This window comes from Dermacentor andersoni, chromosome 2, assembly GCF_023375885.2.
Source record: "Dermacentor andersoni chromosome 2, qqDerAnde1_hic_scaffold, whole genome shotgun sequence".
NCBI lineage: Eukaryota > Metazoa > Arthropoda > Arachnida > Ixodida > Ixodidae > Dermacentor > Dermacentor andersoni.
In genome coordinates, this window is record NC_092815.1 from 19,146,589 (window position 1) to 19,168,184 (window position 21,596).

Below are 21,596 nucleotides of genomic sequence, written 5' to 3' on the forward strand. Positions count from 1 at the left end.
CGCCCTTGCCTCAGACGTTATTTTTGCTTTGCGGGCACAATCATTACAGTGACGTTTGTAATCGCACGTCTACAAGTGCTTGGTAATAGAACTCATGGCCCCAAAGCTGACACGAAATGCATAACGTATGACCACAGAAGAAAGAAAAATGAAGAAGTGGCGTTGAGATGCTGAAATGTGATAAGGCTTTTCGAAAGAGATAAAATCCATGGAAACGCGTTAGAGCGTCTTATCCACATATCTTCTATCTAGCCCGCTGTCCGTCGTCCCTGATTGTTATGGACGCCCGAAGAGAAATTTCCCACCGCCCACGAAACACACACCAAGAGCAGCTCGATAAACAGTCATGCACCGTTGAGTCCGAAGCCTTTGGACGTTTGGAAAACACGGCTCCTTGAGTTGCGTGGCCTGCCTCTCGATGTGAGTACAGTTCCAGAAAGTCCCTGAGTGCTTTTCTTCTCGCTCTGTCTTTTCATTTCTTCAAAAACCTCTCTGCGTCACTGCTCTTGAAGCGAGCGAGCGCTCGAGGGCCGAACCGAACGCCGTTGAAACCGGTTAACCTTCGCTCCGCGCCGGGGTCGCTTGTCCCACGATTCCTACAGACGTCGGCGACGGCTGCAGCCCGCAGGCCGCTCGTTACCGCCGCCACTCTCACGTCACCTTCTCCTAGCTTCATTTTTATCAGAGGTGTCTTTTCTCGATACGCGATACGATTGCCTCCCCGCAGTTTCTTCTGATTGCGCTCCACGCAACGGATATGACGTCGGTGCGCCGGTGTTTTGTTTCTTCGCCCCTTGAGAGCGCCGCGAGGCTCCTGTCGCGAGGTTGGCGGCGAAACGTACGCGACGGTAGCTCTGCGCGGTAGAGAGGGGGGAAGGGTATAAGGCGAGACGGGAAAGGGGGCGAGGCCTTCCGTCGCGGAAGTCTGGTGGTCGACGCATGACGCTCGGCCCTCGCTCGCCCGCTTGCTTATTATTACGGCGCGTAGAGAAAGGAGGTCCAAGGTTGCCACCGCGCGTACAAAGGCAGCCACCGAGGAGAAGCTATAATGCAAGATGAAAAAACACAAATCAAAGGCGGTGAGAGCGTCGATGCGAAAAAATAGAGAAGGATTACTCGAGCACAGCGCGTCGCGTGTACGAAAGGGAAAGCACGCCGAACCACCGTTGCAGTCCGCCAAGTGTCACGGTGCGCGAAACGCACGTTGTTCTGCGAGACAGCAATCGGAGTAGTCACTCGCTCGACCGGCGCCGCGGACTGAACAATTCTTCATCCCCTCACTCCTCACACGGACTTGTCGCTTGCTCCGAGGCGATTTAGTGTATCTAACAGCAGCAACAGCAGCAGCCATGCCGTACATGTTGGAGAACGACGTATTTGGAGAAGAGAAGAACTGGGATCTGGTAACGCCGGAACAGATCCGCGAGCTGCGCCAGCACTTCCTCGACACCTGGAATGAGGAGGACGGTGAGTGCGCGCGCCGGGTCGAAACTCCGCGACCTAAGCGTGAGGCACGCCTGAGCAGTCAGTAGACGCAAATCCTGCGCTGTCCAACTGAAGCACGTATGGTTTCAGGCGTTTAAAGGTACTACATACGTAAACGTTAGAATGCGTTTGAACTTCTGATTAGCTAAAGACAGCTGAAGTGCAAGAAAATGTGCCCACAAGAATAAACTGTGCACTTGCTTGGGACTTGACGTTTTTCAATGTTAAAAAAGCTGCGCCGTGGCATTTATCAGTGCACTTAAGGCAATCAAGTGTTCATTTAGATAAATCTCGCAGATTCCTTTGTGGTAAGTTATGTCTGAGGAGGGACGGTGTATTAATGTCAGCAAATAGAGCATAGGAAAAGCAAGCAAATAACCATACATAAACAAAAGAAAAGAAAATATACAAAGTCTAAATGCAACGGTAATTAGTTACAATGCAAGTTGTCATTGTGCATAAGAAGTTACGTTGTAAAGATATTGTGTATAGTCTACAGTCCTTGACGTTGGTGCCTGAAATATGGAGTTGAGCGATATTGAGGAGTAAGGTGACGTTGACGGTAAAGATGTAATAGAGGGATGATGTAGAATTGGAAAATGCAGGATTTGTCCTAGTTGAGAAAAAGTTGGTAACCTTGCGAACTACTGCATGAAACAGTGCGTCTCGACAGCGACCGTTTTTATGCTGCGTGACCATAGATGTGAGCCGAGGCTGGGTCGCCCATGACTTTTTGTTTCATTTCACTTGAAATAGTTTCAGAATGGTCACTGTGGGCAAATTCTGAAAATTCGAGTGTTTCGCCGAGTTCACACGGCTTTGTGCTTGATGACTTTTCATGATACGATTTCATAAAATGTTTGCGACGTGCCTTCAATAGCAGAAGCGACTGAAATGTGTTGTTCTGTGAAATCGCATGCACTGACACTGAGGCAAAACGCGCCTGATGCAGTGTGCTAAACTCCAACTACCTGTACAAGTAAATAAGATGTATTCAACGTAAAAAGGAGCAACAACACTGAGACGATGTTGTAGGCACAATAATATGCGCCAAATGACGAGACGTCTTATTTTGCTCTGATACATTGTTCTGATCATGCTGTTCGTGCCCAGAAAGCCATTCTTTTGGGCAACTAAAAATGCCATTCACGCACATAGATCGCATTAAGTAACACTAAATGTCCACGCGTCCAGTGAGAAGTCAAGACTGTTCTCCTATCAGCGACACTGTCGCAACCTCGTCGCAGAATTATGCCGGAAAGTTCTGCAGGATATTACGCGCAGCTCCTCGCCAGATACTGAAGATACGGGCAGTACGAAGGAGATTCGGTTTTCCTTATAGCGCGTTATTCTGCATGCTGCATTGCATGCTGAATAAGTACCTCGTATTCGTGGCGAATCGTGTTTGGAAGTCTCATTTTACGTCGTTCACGACAACTATAGCATAGTAATAAGGCGACTTTAAACAGCGCCTTGAAGAGAGGCAGGGAAATCTCCCCCACCGCAGAGAAAAAAGTCATCATACAGCTATTCGAACCTGAAGGCAGTATATTCTACTTGCTCTTCAAAATATTAGTCCGGTTACGCAGCTTGCCTCTGCGCCGTCTCATTGTGAAAACCTTTCAGTTTTTGCACGCAGCCAACAACGCTTCCTCCAAGAAAGCTTTCGAATTCTCCAAAACTAGCTGTGATGCCCATCAGAAGCACAATATACATAAGATTTTGTAGGAACAGAAATGGACGCCCTTTCTCTTTAGAATATCCCGATTCCTATTGAGTTTCCTCACCCTTTTTATTCCGATGAACAGCATATCTTGACATGCCTGTGGGGTCGGATATGATAATTGCGATATATATGCCGCTGCAAGACAAAAACGGAATGGTAATTAAAGGACCAGCTCGCGCAGTCGTGAAGGGAACTACGCGTGCCACCGAACCGCGGCGATGTGAGAGCCGATGTTTGGATAACAATAAAAAAATGCCATCTTCCACGCATGCGTCGCGCGCTCGTTAGACTCCGGAGAGTAACGCTGGCCCACGAAGTATAAAACGTGCAAGTATAGCTGGCCACACGTTCTGCCAAGATGAGGGCGACAGAAAGCACCAGAAGTAACTTGATGCCAAGAAAACGACGCTTCTCTGCTCATAACACTAATAATTCGCTCGCTCAGTGCAGCTTCCGGGCATTACACAAGCGCTGCAATGAAATTTGAAACGACCTCTTAGGTTTTAATTTAATTGTGCCTGTAATACCCCCGTGGTCTATTGCCCAGGATTACATATGCGCTTCTGTAAGCATTTTGATTTATTTTTGTTTGAAGAGTAGAGCACTTGGCTCGCTTTTGTTCGTCTGTTTTATTTCTATAACGGTCCTAACATGTTCTCGCGCTGTCTCTGTGCACGCTTGAGAGCTTCAAATGCAGAGCGCGCATGTAAAATGATTTTGCTTCGCTTTTGTCAGTAGTCGTAAGCAGGGCGGGCCAGTGTACGTGGTCATTTGCGTTCCGCCCACATGGGTTCTCGGCTACGGCCTGCAACAGAAACTGCGGCCGCCCGCTCAGCTCGCCGACTGTCTGTTACAATATCTCTCATTTCTGGGCAGCCTTCGTGGATGCTTTAGCATGAGCGTTGTCTTGCCGTAGCAAACGAAAAAATAAAAAGCAGGAAAATGCGATTGACGTTTTTCGTGGCGTTTAAGCAGTTTGACCCAGCTTGAAACAAGGAAAACCTTTCTTTTCCTTTTTTTTTTGTACAGGGGAAGGCGAGAGGGGACGCTTATCTTCACGCCTCGCCACACGTCTCTCTACCCCTCTCTCTCTATTTTCTTTCTATTCACTGCTTCCTCCTCCAGCGTAGGGTAGCCAACCGGACTCTTTACTGGTTAACATCCCCGCCGTCCTTATATATATATATATATATATATATATATATATATATATAGATTATAAGAAGCCAACCAACACTCACACCAAGGACCACATAAGGGAAATTACTTGTGCTTAATAAAGGAAATAAAGAACCGACATATGGTTGGATCGTTCCCCACCTGCGGCAAGTTGTTTTTTCATCCACTTTCATTTCCATATATCGTTTCTTTATTTCCTTTATTAAGCAGAAGTAGTTTCCCTTATGTTGTCTTTGGTGTCAGTGTTTGTTGGCTTCTTATAATATCGCTAATAAAAATCGGGCCCCTCGGTTAACCCCCTTTCTTCTTCTCGTTTATATATATATATATATATATATATATATATATATATATATGGAAATTTGTACTTTATACCTTTACTGTTTAATATGCCCCCCTTACTTTATGCCCTGCCATAGGGCCTGTAAGGTTCTTTGAATAAATAAATAAATAAATATATATATATGGCCGCGCGAAGTGCTCAACATGCACTCTGGTAGTAGTTAACGGGAAATGCTGCAACTTGAGCATGCTAAATGACACGAAAGAAAGCTTTTCATGCCTGGGTGCGACTTAAACAACACTACTTTGGAAGAAACTGCAGATCATGTTTAGTCCGTTTCTTGTGGCAAACGCGACAGAAAGAGAGGCTGAAAATTCTTTTGTAGTTGCACAATTCTCTGGCCAGGATCTCGGCTTCACTTTAATTCAATTAGCTCATGTTATGTAAGCAATTCTGCAAGGGCTTAATGAGCCTCACGCCATAAGAAGACTGAGCGTGTTGTCAAATAGTAAAAAAGAAAGGACTATCTCAATAGACGCAGTCATCGTCGCTTCTCCATAATGGAGCCCTTATTTATTCCACTCATCGCAAGATGTCGATTTCTTTAAACACACTTCTACTACATTTCATACATTACGTGCAACGCTGGAAAGGCTAGCGCGACTTCTAGCTGTAGCTGCGTTGGCACCAAGAAATAGTTTTGTGTTTCTCTAAGCAATCACGTGAAATCGTTCTTTATTGAGGCTCAGTAATAAAGAAAAAAATCATGGGCCCTTCCACTCTGTGAAGGTGGTTGACCAGTGAAGTTGTTTAGCACACGACACGGAGGTGAGACAATTTTGAACAAAGGTACGAACTTGATGGGTGGTCATCGTGACGAAAGGTACGCACACTAATTTATTGTTTTGATCCGTGGTCACTATTTCACTCGCAGCTTCAAACACATTCTTTCATAATGTCCTCTGGATGCACGTACGCTGCTGGGTGGCCGGTTGGGCCGGATCGGTGCGGCATCGCAAGGGATATGTCTGCGACACGGAGCGTGTAAACCACTCCCTTTTCGGTACCGACACATCCACATTGAAATCAACGACAACGACAACGTAGATTGTGTCATTGTAGATAATTCACGCAAAGTGAGTAGCCATGAACCTTGCGGGACTACGAGTAATTGCATTTTTTGCTTGCTCACGGGGATAGAGCCACTGATGATGACAGTTTTGGACATGCTGTTCTGAACGCTGTATTGGTAATTAGAAAGAACTTATGCACTGTTCGCTTCATTTTTCTGGGTGCTTGTAGCCTCTGCCTTGCGGGGCTATGAGCCATTGCATTTTTTGCTTGCATACGGGAGCATGAATGCTTACGAGGGTATGAACAACTGATGATGATAGTTTTTGTTCACGGCGAATAAAAACGCACGGAATCATAGCCATATACAGCTTCGCGGTAAAAAGTTTCTCACCTTAAAAATGAACAAATTGCGCTATACCACTGTTATTATTGTTACGAAGCGGAAGCCCGATGCACAGACGTATGTATAATTGCTTACATAGGAAAAAGTTAGTGTTGAACGCGCAGGCTGGTACAAAGGTCACGGCTCCAGTAGACAGTCTACCACTTCCTCTTCGTCTCCCTCTTGCGCGCATGGTCCTCTCCAAATGCACCGTAACAATATGTCGTTTGAGATCTTTTGTTTTTCGTTGTTTTCCTTTCAAAGTTTTTTTTTCATTAGCAGCCCGTCGCGGCTCCTCACGCGCAGGCTCGCGAAAACATGTGTGACCACGAAGATTGAGCACGAAACGCGCTGATTTATGCATTTCAATGACCTAATCATTGCCTAGCTTGGACAGCGTTGCACGCTAAGTATAAAACGGAGTATAAAAATAGTCCTCTCGTACAAGAGCCGTGCTGTCTGCAATGGTTCTACGCAAATTGGTCAGCTATAGATCTGGTTGCAGGAGAAATGTTATCGTTTTCTTGCCCAGTTGTTCTCAGACCTTTCGCGACAGGCAGTAAGCAAACTGTTCTGCCAGGTGTTTAAAAACCCTGTCGACTTTTGGTCATTATCGTTAATGTCTCCCGCTAAGCTACTGAACGTATTTTCTGTTTCTGTACCTGCACATCGCCCTCTCCCTTACCAGAATTTATATATATAATTGATTAACTGTTGCCAAGGTTCGCGGTGGTACGAGACAAAATGTAATGGTAGCGTTTTTCTGCCAAAACACTTTCAATCAGAAACTTTTCCTCTCGACGAGACGAGAGGATAAACAACAAGCTTGCTCAAAGTAATCATTCATTTGTGTAGTTAACCTTCACGACGATAACCTTTATTTCCTGAGCGCGGAGAAAGAGTACGTCAGTAGGCCTGTTTTGATTTTCTGCTGCTCAGAAATGACCATATCTACCGGACTTTTCCTGCTCGTGCACGTGAGTGTTTAGCTTCATAGGGGCAAGCGGTAAAAAAAAAATAAGAAAGAAGGAAATGTCTCGTGTAACTACCATGGATTGCTTGTCGTTTCTCGCAGGCCATTGAGGAAAAGGGACATAAAGATCATTTCGCGCCCAACACGCTGTCCCACATGCGTGTTACACAATGCATGCGATGAAGCACACCGGTGACTGAAAGCAACGGCGACGGTTTTGTCATCAAGAGGGCTCTTTGTCACACACACGCACAAAAAGAAAGAAGGGAAGAAAAGGAACAAAGCACTTCAGCATTTGTGGTCCCTCAGGTAGCCCCTCATAATGCATAGCTACGCGTGTTATGTAGATCAACAGACGTACGGGGCCAAGGAAACACCAAGGGCCGGCAGCATGTTTGGAGAAAGCGTTTCTTGGCCATGCAGTATGCGCAAAGAACACGCATTTAAACGTCACAAGATGTCAATTATAGCGTAGACGACCGTCCGGCGCGAGGCTCCCTTTGTTGTAATCCGGCGCGCATTAGTGTCTCCAGCGTGCGCAGATGAGAGTGCAGAGACGTTTCGGGTCAGGGAGAACGGAGCGACAGCCGCTCATACGTGGCTCTCTCGAATAGGGACAAGGTTGACGAAACGTCGCGATGGCTTCGCTTTTCTCTCTCTATTTCTTTTTCTTTCTTTTTGTTTCGCATTTCCGTGTAAGCATCAGTAGAATATACGTAAAGCTGTGCGGACATATCTCTTCAAGCTAGCACGGTTGTTTGCTAGTCGCCCGCTTTGTTAAACATGACCCTTGAAGGACTTCCTAGCCTGCGACGGTGCATAAAAAAAAACCAAAGAAGAAAGAAATCGCTAGTTTCCCGCTTACTTGGCCAGTGATTCACTTAGACCCGTTGAAGTGAGCAGGCCTTGGCTCAGTGCTCGAATCTGGGGCGTGAAATCTTTCTGCGGCCTTCCGTTACTAAACAATACCTCCCGGTCTGCGGCGGACCGTGCCTACGTGGCCTGCACTCTGGAAGCTTGGGGAGAAAGAATGCAGTGACCCTGTTAACGCATGCGCGAGTTTTTAAAACACCGTGATGTTTGTGTAGTCGACCTTATGTCTAAATATTGTTTCACTGCAATTGTAGAGTTTCAAGGTCCAGTTTTGCTCTGCTGACGCACTTAGCGAAGGACATATTGAGTAAAGATTTCCTCTTGTTTCCATGCAAGAAAGTAGATAATGAATGTCTGTTATTTGACTTTTCTTTTATTTCTGCGTATTACATTCTTGTTGTTACACTCAAGGAATTTGAAAACTGCACTCAAGTGGAACTTATGCGCGCTTTGCTCGACGGCAATTGTGCTCATTGTTGTCTGCATCAGTGCGGACATTTCCTATGCGCGAGTAAACGTGGCCTGCATTTTCGCTATCAGTCAGCATAATTCACCAGACATCGCTACTTCTGAACCCCGACCATATGATCACTTGTACAACGCCTTATTATGGATAATTACGCATGTGTAAACAACGAACTTAAGTGAAAATAATTATATTCTGGTACCCTAAATATTGGATCTTACAGTAGAGTTGATATTCCGCTGAATCCAGTGATAATAATTTTTCTCAGGGCACTCGCTAACTACCCCACGCCGCTTCACTTATTAGAAAATGCTTAGCAATTATTTCTCTTTCTTGTGCTAACTGGTGTCATCTACTTTTAGTTACTGCGCGGAATATCTGTAATAAAATGTCAAGGCAACTGCTTAAAGGCTATTTTGTCGCAGTACTCTGCAATGAGTACATATTCTATAGGTCCTGTTGGAACCATCCATGTTCAGGTCAGATCTCTTACCCGACCATCGAAAGGCTTGAAGTATTGCGTATTAAAGTAGTGAAACGGCCTTCAGCTGGTGCTCTCTGCAAAGGCGCTTGCGTATTTACTAAAGCGTTAATTGACCAACGTTGACCTCGCGCCTTCACTGTGCCTCCTCCAATACTGAGAGCCGAATTCACGAAGCTTATTGCTCGCAGCAACCGTTTGTCATTGGGCGCGCCTGTCTTTGCCGATATTATCTCTGCTATCACGACTATCCAACGCCTGTTCTTGCAGATTTCTTAGTCATGCGTTGCCATTTGGACCGCAGCGTTTGACTTTACTATATTAGAGCGATTCGTTGGTCCTTTGTATTGTTACCCCCTTCCCCCCTACTGTAATACCTTCCGGCAAATGTAGATATCGAAATAAAATTTGGCAGCATGTTACACTCTCAGACTATCCGTGAAGGCGAAAGCCTGCAACGCACGTGGTAATACATTAAGTTATACGATCGGAGAGGTCAGACTTCTTGCAAAACATAACAAGCCGCAGTGTGAAGTAAACGTATGGCGCTGTAAGTCGACCTCCTCAATGACACACGCGACCACCTAATGCTCTACCTAAAGGTAATTTCGTTCTTTCTTTCGTTCTCTCTTTCTTTCGTTCTTTCTCTATTGTTCTTTTTTTCTTTGTTCTTTCGTTCGTTCTTTCTTTCTGTTCCTTCATTCTTTCTTCCTTTCGTTTCTTCATGACTACACGCCGCTTTTTTCGGTAAGCCATTGCAACGAGCCACTAAAGGCTTTCACCTTAAAAAGAAAAGTGTACACACTGTTGTGAGAATGCGGCACCTGCTGTGACATAAGTTGAGAGAGAGAGAGAGAGATTTCTGAGAGAGATGGGAGAGATTGCCGTAACAGGAAGGAACGCGGCCAGCTCCACGCATATTGAACAGGAAGGATGGTGATGACGAAACAAAAAATTAGCAGGAACAAATATGAAGCGCTCACAAATCCGAGCTTTGAAGACAAATACGCAGTAGCTAACGCAAACCCAGGTTAGCATACAGAACAAACGCTTGGTATTGTTTGCAACAATTATACCACGCACGTCCATATGTGGTCTCACTAATCATGCAGAGAATAAATCTTTGTTCATGTAAGCACGTGCGCACACGAATTCAAATCTACATAAATCTAATTAGTATCAGTTTTACAAATCAGCAATCTTTGCGTCTTTTAGGAGAATGTAGCAATTCACATCCAAACTGAGAAGCACTTACATCGCCGCAATAAATGTTTCGATGGCGTATGATACACCCGGTCTCTGCGTTATGAAAAGCCTTACTCAAGTGCAGTGTGATCGGAACCTATATTTTGGCACACGTGTAGCGTCCTAGTAAAAACTGGCTGCACACACGAATTCACTACGAATTGGTATCACGCCACGCACAAGCGCGCGCTAACCGACAGGTCTCCCTGCAGGATGGACCTCCTTCCAAATATGAACGTCGTCTTTTGGATACTCGCCCATCGTGCTTTTCTGACCTTGCGCACGAGGAAAAAGAAATCGCAGCTCTCGAACAAGGACAAACGTTATAGTGCACAGCAGTCCTCTTCCTCTTCCACGTATAAAGAGGCCGTCGGAGCAGCGGGGTTAACGTTGCATCATTCTTACGTTCTACGTTCCGCTGACTTCCAGGAACGCCGTCTTTGTGCCACACAGTACACGCCTTCTATAGCGGGTAGTCCAGCAAGATGTGCGCACATGCGTGCACTTGATTGTTATGTTGATTACTTATAATTACAGTGGCAACGGCCTTGCCAGCGGGCGCGTGGTTACGGGGCACGCGACGACTGCGACACCTCCTGGATCTCATAAACTTCCCTACGATAGTATATGTACTTAGGCGCATTCCGTCACTGAGTTTCGGTGTCTAGAAGATGTAGCTCCACTTCAGTGTAACCGCTTCTCCACTATTCCAGCGTGTACTGCAGGACGCATCGACTGCTGTGCCGCATGAATAATTCGCACCTTTTGAATACGTCAGTTATCAGGCAGTCATTAGGACTTGCAACTACTTTTATTCTCCATTGTTTACTCTAAAGGCCCGAACATTAATGCAATGCTATGCAACTATTTAGTTCACAATTCATATTCAAGTTTGCCATATGGGGTCCGTTCGGCGAAGACTGATAGCACTTTGTATGTGGGCGTGTCGGTGAGGTCAGCCGTCGCCATTGTAATCATAAGCAATTACCATAACAAATAAGTGCACAAATGTGCGCACATCTCGCTGGACTGCCAGCTCTATATAGAAGGCGTGCACTGTGCGGCACAAAGACGGCGTTCCTGGAACATGTGCGCGCCACGTGTACTTAGGCCAAACGTCCTGATTATGCCCTGTGGCATAATCCTAACGCGATGGCGGAACGATGCACTTCTCTCACGGACACTGCGCTTAGCCTTGTCTAACTCGTGCACCACCAAGAGCCAACGTGCACAGCTACCACTGTGGTGAGTTACGCTGGACACGAACGGACACGAGAAAAGCGGACGGCATTTTTCTACCATAGCAACGCCTACGAAAACGCCCGTGCAATGTGTTCGGCTCTCAACTCGACCCACAAGGGTTCTGAGAGTGCCGTTGCGCCGCTGCCAGCGACAGATGAGCGCTTGTCTTCCACCTTCCGACGAAGATCTGAAGCCGCGTTTGTTTTGTTAATTCTTCTAGTACCGTAAAGTGCACTTTTTCTTTAGGTCAAACAGCCACTTTATTGATAACTTCATCTCTAGTCATCATACTACCCGAACGTTATCGTCCGCGCCCCTTTGATATCTGCCGGTACGCTCCTCTCCTAATTCTTTTTTTATCATGTTACTTTATAGTGTTGCCTGTGATCAACTGCCGCAGTAAAATTCTTTTTCTTATTTTATCCTTCACCGTGTTCTCATTTTGCTCATCCTTCTAAATTGTTATACGAGAACTCACGAACATTCTTAGCGAGAAAAAGCAATAAATATATAAGCGTATTTTGTCATTGTTATGGCAAGGGGGGATCATAAAGCAGTTGAACGAGAATTCGAAGACATATTTGATCTTGCCTTATTAAAATGTGCTGCTGCAGAAATCGCACCTGCGTTAGTTGCCACGGCCAGGCCGCTGTCAAGTCGGAGGGGAATTTTCGGTCAATATTGCTAGATTTTATATTTCTGCCTCTCTAAAATAGAAAAGGCAGAATCCTGAGTGTTGTCACTTTGCATATGAGCCTTCATGAATATGCGACAGGTAGCAACACTTCTTTTCCTAAAGTATTTGTGGTGTTGATCTTTACTAAGAAGAACCGTTATTTTCAAACATTATTGTGTTTGAATTTCGTCCAAGCCTAAGCGTTATTCATACGTGTTTATCGTAACCATTATTCGTTGTTTAAGCGATAACAGTTTCGATTCCTTTGTTACTGCGGTGTTTTGAGCAAATGTAGTGCGAGGAATGAGATCTACGACCAGTATTATTGAAGAAAATCAGCACTGTATAAGCAATATCCTCAATTCTGGGCTGTTCTAAAGGCGGTAGAACATCAGGCCGTTTTCATAAAGCGCATATTTTTACCAAATAATAATATAGGCTTCCGATATAGGGCAAAGATATGAAACATTTGGTAGGATATATAAACTTGACTCGTATATCACATTCATGCACACACGCATGCACCGGCGCTCGAACACATTCGCGTAATGCGTCCAAATCACACAAGTTGCGTCGTACAGTGACGGTAAAAAAAGAAAAAAAAAGGGGGGGAGGGGGTAGGATAAGTTCCTACCCGTCCCTCGATTTACAATGATCCATGAATGCGCGCCTACATGAGGTTGCCATTTTGTTTTTTCCAGTTCCCTCATTTAGGTCAAGTAAAGCTTTTCGGCCTGTATTCTTAAGTGATCCCGTGTTTCTATTTCTTTTGTTTTCGGGTACCTGTGATCATTTATGGATCTTTAATTCGGACACTGCACGCTTCAAATGCGCTAAAAACGTTCCACTGGAGTGATCCATGACCAGTTCACCGGAATGCATGCACCTCGCTTCTATGCGTGTGACTGACGATTCCTTTTGCTCATGGCCACGTGCGCTTCACCCTTTCCTACTTCGCAGATGTGTACTACGACGAAGATGTGAAGAAGATAAAGGAGAGCGATGATTTCTGTCGGAAGATAATCGCCCACGTGCGGCTCGACATGGAGTTGGCCCACAAGGTCGCCGCGTACCATCTTCGCTGGAGACGTTATGTCAAGATCCGAGGTACGGTTATCGTTACCGTGTTCGTTATTCCTGTTTTCGTTGTCATAATCATTATTGCCATCATATAACTAAAAGGGCTTTGACAGCGCATAGAGTAGAAAAAAGGGCGATAGAAACGGGGATAAAGAGCGAATTGGACATTTCCTCGTTTCGTACTTTCTTTGAGCTCGCGTCATCAGTGGTGCTCGTATCGACAGAAAGTCCCTTCGTATGCCATCACCATGTTGCACGCGTTGTGACAGCGGAGGACACATTTTGAGACAGCACGCGCGGTTATACTGACTCAGAGGTCGATTACAAATGCAGGAAGAGTGCACTGCTGTGTGGCCTTGCTTGTGCCCGTCGTCTTGCCTGCTTCGTCTACAGAGCACGTGGCTCCAGATTACATTTAATAGGTGTGACCGTGAAGAAGGAAAGCAAGACCCAGAGGGGTTCAAAGCTTGCGTGGTTAAAGACAGCATTGCCAAGCCCTCCTTATTTTCCTTCAGTGCACTACTCGGCTGAAGCAGAGCGTTCTTATTTTCGTCGTCTCGTGGCGATGAACAACTGGAAACGTCGATTCGTTATTTTATTTTTCCGCGTGATGGAATAGAATTATCGTTCATCGGAGATCAGTCGTGTTAACGCAACCGCCAAGCAAACGCTTGCTCGCTTTCAAGGCTGTGGCCGTCAGCAGGTTCACTGCGCTCGGCCAGAACCGCTCAAGGACAGCCTCTTGGGCCGATGCATTATCGATGAAATCGCCCAGCGCGTTTGCGTCGTGATCCAGACGGCAAAAAGCGATATTTCACTGGGAACACACTTTTCGCTAGACCCTGGAGATGAAAACCAGGGGCGAAAAGCCAGGCGGCGCTTGATCTGTCTGCGAGATAAGGCTGAGCTCTTGCCGAGTTCTGTTATGCCTGCCGTCACGGCCTCAGATAAAAAGCACAGGTAGACGATTAACTACAGTTTCATTCGAATTTATTATAACTGTACAAATATAAACAAATACCTGCACAGACTTTGATGGCATCTGTTATTGAACATAGGTTTGGCAGGCTTGTGAGCCCTTTATTTCGCTGATGAACCACTCAACTAGTGCGGAGCTGACCTGAATCACAACATGAACATGCGTGCTACAGAAATGCAAATTCATTGTCATCATCACCAGCCATACATGGAATGTTATAAACGCTGCTTTTGAAATTTAAGCGTAACTTTGCATGCTACACGATTAAAGAGATGTGCTCTTGCAGATATCAAGGAGGAATCCATACCTAAGGAGTATTTTGAGCAAAACGCAATCTACCCATACGGCAAAGACAAGCTTGGATGCCACGTGTGTAAGTACTCACAAAACTAAGTTCAACTTTTTTTCTATCACAGTATGTTGAGGTCTTAAGCTAGTTTATTGACAAAATATTTATAAAAGCGAGGCTTCACAGCGCTATGCCGTTGATGACAACATGTGCAGGAGAGCTTGTCACCTGGGCACTTGCAACACAACATCCGTAGCAGTTCTTAATTCCTTTGTCATATTTGCAGGCAACCCTTCTTGAGCTGTAATGAGACAAAAGCGTAAAAATTAGGCATCCAAGATAACCGTGCGCGCAACCTTACATTATTCACGAAAAGTGTTCACACTGTGATTGCTATCGGTCATTTAGTATCTTGCCTTTCCTCGACTCACCAGTGGTGCTCCGGTGCAAGAACTACACCAAGGGTCAAGCCGACGTTCTTGAAGTGAAGCGGGTGTTCCTGTTCTTCCTGGAAAAGCTGTATAATGATCATGGCGCCAAGAAGGTCACTATGGTGTTCGACTGCAGTGGGGCCGGCCTGAGCAACATGGTACGCGCCTTTTGTTCCTTGCCTAGCTCGTTCGCGCTGTTGGTAGAGGACAACGGCAGCACTTCCTTTCACCCCGTTTCACTACCTTTCACCGTCCGCTACGTATCAGAAAGAGAGCGCGCCTTTGAAGGCGGTACTGCACCTTCAATGGGGCTCGAGCTTGGCAATAAGGCACATTCTCGGCCCATGGGAGAGCACCACTTGTGCGTTACGGGCCATGAAAGCGCTGCTGGCGTTTTTGCGGGCCTCGAGCCTTAACTAAATTCACTAAACCTTGCAAATATCTCTATAATATATATAGGCTACAGCGCACGCGCTAGGAGGCCTTCAAACTGCACGGAAAGACCTAATGTTTTATTTAGATTGACTGTAGTTTATGAACCACGCCTATAGCAACAGGCTGAGCAACGGCGGGGTGCAGACTTGGTGTACCAGAGCACATCAACGAGAAAAGTGCCGTGCTGCGAGCATCGACCACGCGACGCCTTCCCGTGTGTCTCGCCCGGCGCGAGAGCTTCACCGCTGCCGCGAGTACTCGGCGCTCGCATAACTGCGGCAGCCTTCACCGCAGTAAGACAGAAATGCAGGTGCTCGATGGCAGTGAAAAATGTTCCAAGCCTACGTTGGTACGACCCCGTAGGCGAAAAGTTTATCGAAGGAACTTAAGTGCTACAACATATTCACGCATGGCGAGAACTGCGGACGTCGTCGTGAAAATACTCGCTTGGTGGAAGTACAGACGGGTGAGCACGGTTGGCAGAAATGCACGACATGATGACAGGGCAAGGTAATGTAACTTACGTGAAAATCTTGGTCGACGTCACCAGTTACGTAAAGGCTACTTCAGCTATGAAAAGTTTATCTTCCGTGCAATATACGGGGTGTTTCAGCGAACACATTCAAAAATCTTTAAATGTTGCCTATGGCAGATATCACAATTCTAGTTCATGAGCTGGTCTACTCGAAGCGGCGGACAATACTTGCACAAAAAATTTAAATGCAAAATCGACTAATTAACGACAATTTACTGATTAACTTCTAGCTAATTATCTTATGACCCATATTGCAATTTACAAATTCTAGCAGTGGACTTCGCAAGGCGGATCCACTTGGAACGAATCTTCAAGATGATACCAATTTCGAGATGTAAATTCCCACACTTTGCGGAGAAATGCATTGGCGTTCCAGTTAATTTGTTAACGAAACGTCGTTTCATGCACTGAAGCACACAAGTAACTGGAACGCCAATGCATTTTTCCGCAAAGTTCGGGAATTTATATCTCGAAACTGTTGTCCTGAGAATTCGTTCCAAGTGGATCCGCCTTGCGAAGTCCTGTGCTAGAATTTGTAAATTGCAATATGGGTCATTAGATAATTAGCTAGAAAGTTAATTAGTGAATTATGTTAATTCATCGATTTTGCATTTCAATTTTTTGTGCAAGTAGTGTGCGCCGCTTCGAGTGGACCGGCTCATAAACTAGAATTGAGCTATCTGCCACAGGCAACCTTTAAATATTTTGAAAGTGTTAGCTGAAACACCCTGTATATGAAAAATATGTTACTCAGGTGTACTATTAAGATAACGACAGACGACTTTAAGCCCCGACACATGTTATAGCACATCTTAATCAGTGTTTGAAAAGCAATCTCCCGCGCGGCCATGAAAGCCATTCAGGTGAGAGAGACAACCCTGCGTTGAGGCGTGTGCATCTGATATCTAAAGATACAAGGACTTCCCCAAATGCAAACACTGAAACTTGAGTAAAAACTCGTAATAAACTACAAAAATAATAAACCGAGCAAATCGTCGACCTACGCTTCGAGCAGTTTCTGCTTTCTCATTAAGTTTCTGCTCGCGTGGGCCACTAGCTCAGGCTATCCGATACCTTGCCCAACAGAAAATGCTCTCATTTTTTGCACACTGAACTGTATATACTATTGCATTGTATGTGTATAATTGGTAGTAATGACATATTTGTGTATTAATAATATATTAATGGAATATACATTTATTATGGCATTATTTAGGGGTATATTAATGCAAAATACCATCACACACATCTTAGGTGCAAGAACAAAAGAAATGTATCTTCTCCATTTATTCTGCTGTAAGACCATAAAGCAAATGTTCTCGAAGTAGGCACAATTGAATGTTCTTGTTTAATTGCGAGTACTGCTAGTAAGAAGGAAAGGGGGTTTTATATCCTGGAAAATTCCTCAAGAGCCACAAATTTCGTCGAGCTTCTACGAACTTCATAAACCCTGTTCACCTTCTCCGTTATCACCCGTTTGTTTCTGCAGTCGCCGCAGGAAAATAGAGGAGAAAGCTCTCAATGCTATCATATGCAAATGGCCCAAGGGTTGTAACTTAAAGCATGCCTGCGTTTTCACTACACAGGGTGTTTCACGTAATTTGAACTAAGTAATTTAACAACGAGGTTAACCACAGCTGAATGAAACAAACGACATATGGTTTGCCGTCATGTGGCGCACCTTAGAGTGTTTCTTATATTCCGCTTCATTAGTTAATTAACTGAGGTCTATTATGCGAAATGTTTAATATTCACTTTAGGCCTTTAACCTGGCTCTCATTGGTCTTGCTAGCAAGTTACAAAGCATCGAAGGACTTAGCCACACAGTCTATGCAGACGACATCATGCTATGGATAAACGATGACAGTGATGGACTGATTGAACAGAGACTACAAGAAGCAGTTGAAACAGTCGAGAAATACCTAGAAGGCACTGGTCTAACATGCTCGGCCAAAAAATCTGAGCTGTTGCTATACAGACAAACGCTAAAGGGGAGACCTCCCAAGAACCAAAACACACAAACCTACACAGACATACAACTCAAGACCTAAGATGGACAAACCATACGCAAAGTCGAGAAGGTAAGGGTGTTGGCAATGATCATAGAAGCCAAGGGCACCAACGGAGCAACCATTCGCAAAAGCGAAGCCAAAGTTTCTCAGACGATGCGATTGACCAAGAGAATCACCAACAGGCACGAGGGCATGAAAGAAGCAAGCGTCATGAGAACATCAAAAAAAAATTAAATTATGGGGTTTTACGTGCCAAAACCACTTTCTGATTATGAGGCACGCCGTAGTGGAGGACTCCGGAAATTTCGACCACCTGGGGTTCTTTAACGTGCACCTAAATCTAAGTACACGGGTGTTTTCGCATTTCGCCCCCATCGAAATCCGGCCGCCGCGGCCGGGATTCGATCCCGCGACCTCGTGCTCAGTAGCCCAACACCATAGCCACTGAGCAACCACGGCGGGTATGAGAACATACAGGCGTTTTCACAAGTCAGATCACGTATGTGGCAGCATACCACAGATGGTACGCCGCGGAAAAGAAGAAGCTAGATGGCCTGAATAGGAAGGTATATAAACAATTGCACTCATGCTAAGCACGAGCACGGAGAAACTCCTAGAGCTGGGACTGCACAACACGCTAGAAGAGCTAATAGAAGCGCAGCGTATAGCACAACACGAACGCCTCTCCAAGAATACGGTGGGCAGACACGCCCTAGATAAAGTAGGGATTCGCTAACACACACAAGACGGAGGCAAACGGGACATACCCAATGAAATAAGGGCCAAACTCACGGTACCCCCCCCCCCCCCACCCCCTACCCAAGAATATGCATCCTGTACACCACGAGGGCAGGTGAAAAAGCAGAGGAAAGAACATGACCAAGAAATACGGAAGAGACAAGGACGCGGTCTTTGTAGACCCTGCACGTTACAAACACAAACGTAGCTTTGTCGCAGCAGTACTTAACCACAAGAGACAATGCTGCACAAGCTTGACTATAAACACGGCACGCATCGAAACGGCGGAAGAAGTGGCTATAGCGTTAGGCATAGCACAAACCAATGCATACTATATAATCAGCGATTCCCAGGTGGCAGTACGCAACTTTGCGAAAGGCCGGATGTCAGCTGAGGTGCTAAACATACTCAGAAAAGGAAAAACAACAAGGGAGGACAGACGCGTCCAAATCCTATGGATACCAGCCCCCACCCCCGACTCAACGGGAAAGGACAACCCTAACGCGGCGGCCCACAACGCAGCTCGAGGACGCAGCCCGACGAAGGTACTCGACAGGGCCGTCCGAAGTATGAGAATGGGAAGACAATGACCAAGTTCAACGACGTCACCAACCATTACAAGAGCCAAAGATGCACTTTTCCACCACCCCATCCACAACTCAATACGTGCTGCGTGGCGATATTTTTCGGCATTCAAAGAAAGCCCGCGATATACGAAATAAAACCACGTCACTGCGCTCATGCGCTACCGTATTGCAGCGCTCTCGACCGTGCTTCGAGCGAAAGAACCGTGCGCGCGGACCGTGGCGGAGTGAGCGGCCGCGGCTCCAGGCATCGGCTTCACAGTGCGTCAGCATCTCTGGCGGTGGCGCACGGAAAGGAAGCGCTGTCATCCCTGATAAGCGATGGGTTCGACGCACGGTTGGGCGCTGCAGTACGATAGTGCATGAGCGCTGTCACGTGGTTTTATTCAATATTTCGCAGGATTTCTTTAAACGCCGAAAAAAATCACCATGCATGTTCGTTGCCACAAGAATTACTTCGGTCGTTTCTGAATCTCCTCTACGAAACGCACTTCGCCTTAAAGTGAATATTAAAGCATTTGAATTGATCTCATTTAATTAACTAATTACGCGGAACATTAAAAATATATTTTTGGAGCGCTACATTACCGCAAATCACTGGTTGGGATTGGTTTCACACAGCTGCGGTTAACCACTTTCTTTTTTTATATCTTTGTTTCAAGTTGCGTAATCATTCTTAAGTTTTACGAAATTTGTAAGAACGGCCTGTTGCAGATAACATAATTTTTGCCCTTGAGCTGAATTATTCGAAGAGGCGGACATTCCTAGCACGAGAAATCGAAACACGTATTCAACTAATTAACAAAAACGCCCTAATTAACTTCCTAATTAAATAATTTACGGCTCATATTGCAATTTACGAATTGTAGCCGGAGAGCTTGCAAGACGTGTCCCCTTGAAATGAATTTCAAGGATAACAACAGTTTCGAGATATTTCCCAATGCGTGGGACAAAATACATGGGCGTTCCAGGTACTTTTGGGCTTCAGCGCATAAAAGAAGCGCTTTCTTCAAAAAAGTAAGCGGAACAACAGTGCATTTTTACTGCAAGTTTGGTGGTGCATATCTCCTAAGTAGCGCCATTCTGGAAATTCATTCCGCATGAATACATCTTGCAAGCTCACCGGCTACAATTCGTGAATTGCAATATGTGCCGTAATGTAATTAATTGAAAAGATAACTAGTGATTCTTGTTAATTAGTTGAGCATTTTAGATATCGTGCGCGAGTAATGTCATCTTCTCTGAATAATCCAGCTCAAGGACTAGAATTATGTTATCTGCAACAGGCGATTTTTAGAAGTTCCGTAAAACTTAAAAATGATAATCCTGTATGTACCTGGTGTTTCACGTAACGGGAATGGTTCACCTTAAAGAATGGTACACCATAACGGAAAGAGACAAAAAATATATTGTTCGTAGCCGTCTTGACCACATTCCAAAGTGCTATTAGTTTGCTAATAAATGAATTTTAGTATGAAAAAAAGAAATACGCCCTGTGAAGTTGTTTATTTACGTGATATTTCACGTAGTTATTATTTTCCGGGACTTTGAATAAAGCCCGCGAAGTACAACATTGCCGTAATTACTTAACTGCGTTCTGGCGCGTCTGGAAGCTGGCGGCGCTCTCAATTGTTTAGGTAGAACGAAACCTCCATACACATCGGAAATAAATAGGAAAAAAAGCTGTCAGCGTACATGACCACTTTCGTTTTGAAGCAACAAATAAACAATTCTTGAATTGAAATAGAATTGAATTGAAGATCGAAAGCTGCCATTGTCCTAAATGATAATAAATAGGCCGGCGTTGTACGTGAATGGTGATACATTTGTCGACTTTTCTTTTTTATGATTGGCATGTGGGCTTTGTTCTTTCAAAACACAATTGAGAGCCGTGCCATCGGGATATGCAATAGCGCAGTTTCATCATTTGCCATACTATTCATATATATAATATTCCTATGGTGGCGCCATCGAAGTTCCTGCCATATTCACATGCCCAGCACTGTGCTCAGTTGCCATTGAAGTAACACCGCTCCAGAGACAAGGATGACACTTACGCAAAGGGCCTCTTGCTCTTCTGCCACTGCCACTTATAAATTTCCTTTTCTCGTCAAGCGCGAAGCCCAAGTTGCAATCTTCGTGCGTCACAATGGCGTACCCTTGCACAGAAAGACAGTAGTCAGTTGGCCTTCGGGGGGGCCATCAATTGCCAAGGCTTGGAAGGCCTCGTGCGGTTCTACATCAATAACTCCGTGTGACAGGCTAAGAAATGCGAAGGAAACCTCACCGTCGCCGCACCTTGACGCTTCCGCGTTTAGTGAAACAAAAGAAGGCAAGCCTTCCTGCATTCGGAACAGCAGCGTTGTGTCTAAGGTCCTAAGAAAGCTACAATAAGAATGTACATGTGTACCCTGTGGATATGCGTAAC

The 21,596-nt window shown here is 45.3% G+C and overlaps 1 protein-coding gene across 1 annotated transcript in view; it reads left to right on the forward strand.

The window, feature by feature from the left end:
- The first annotated feature begins 963 nt into the window (after positions 1 to 963).
- LOC126542812 (motile sperm domain-containing protein 2-like) overlaps positions 964 to 21,596 on the forward strand; it is a 28,025-nt gene continuing 7,392 nt past the window's right edge. The window contains exons 1-4 of the mRNA XM_050189916.3: positions 964 to 1,467; positions 13,046 to 13,192; positions 14,431 to 14,517; positions 14,868 to 15,022. Coding sequence (XP_050045873.1) covers positions 1,350 to 1,467; positions 13,046 to 13,192; positions 14,431 to 14,517; positions 14,868 to 15,022 — 507 coding nt within the window. The 5' untranslated portion in view covers positions 964 to 1,349. The remainder of the gene's footprint in view (positions 1,468 to 13,045; positions 13,193 to 14,430; positions 14,518 to 14,867; positions 15,023 to 21,596) is intronic.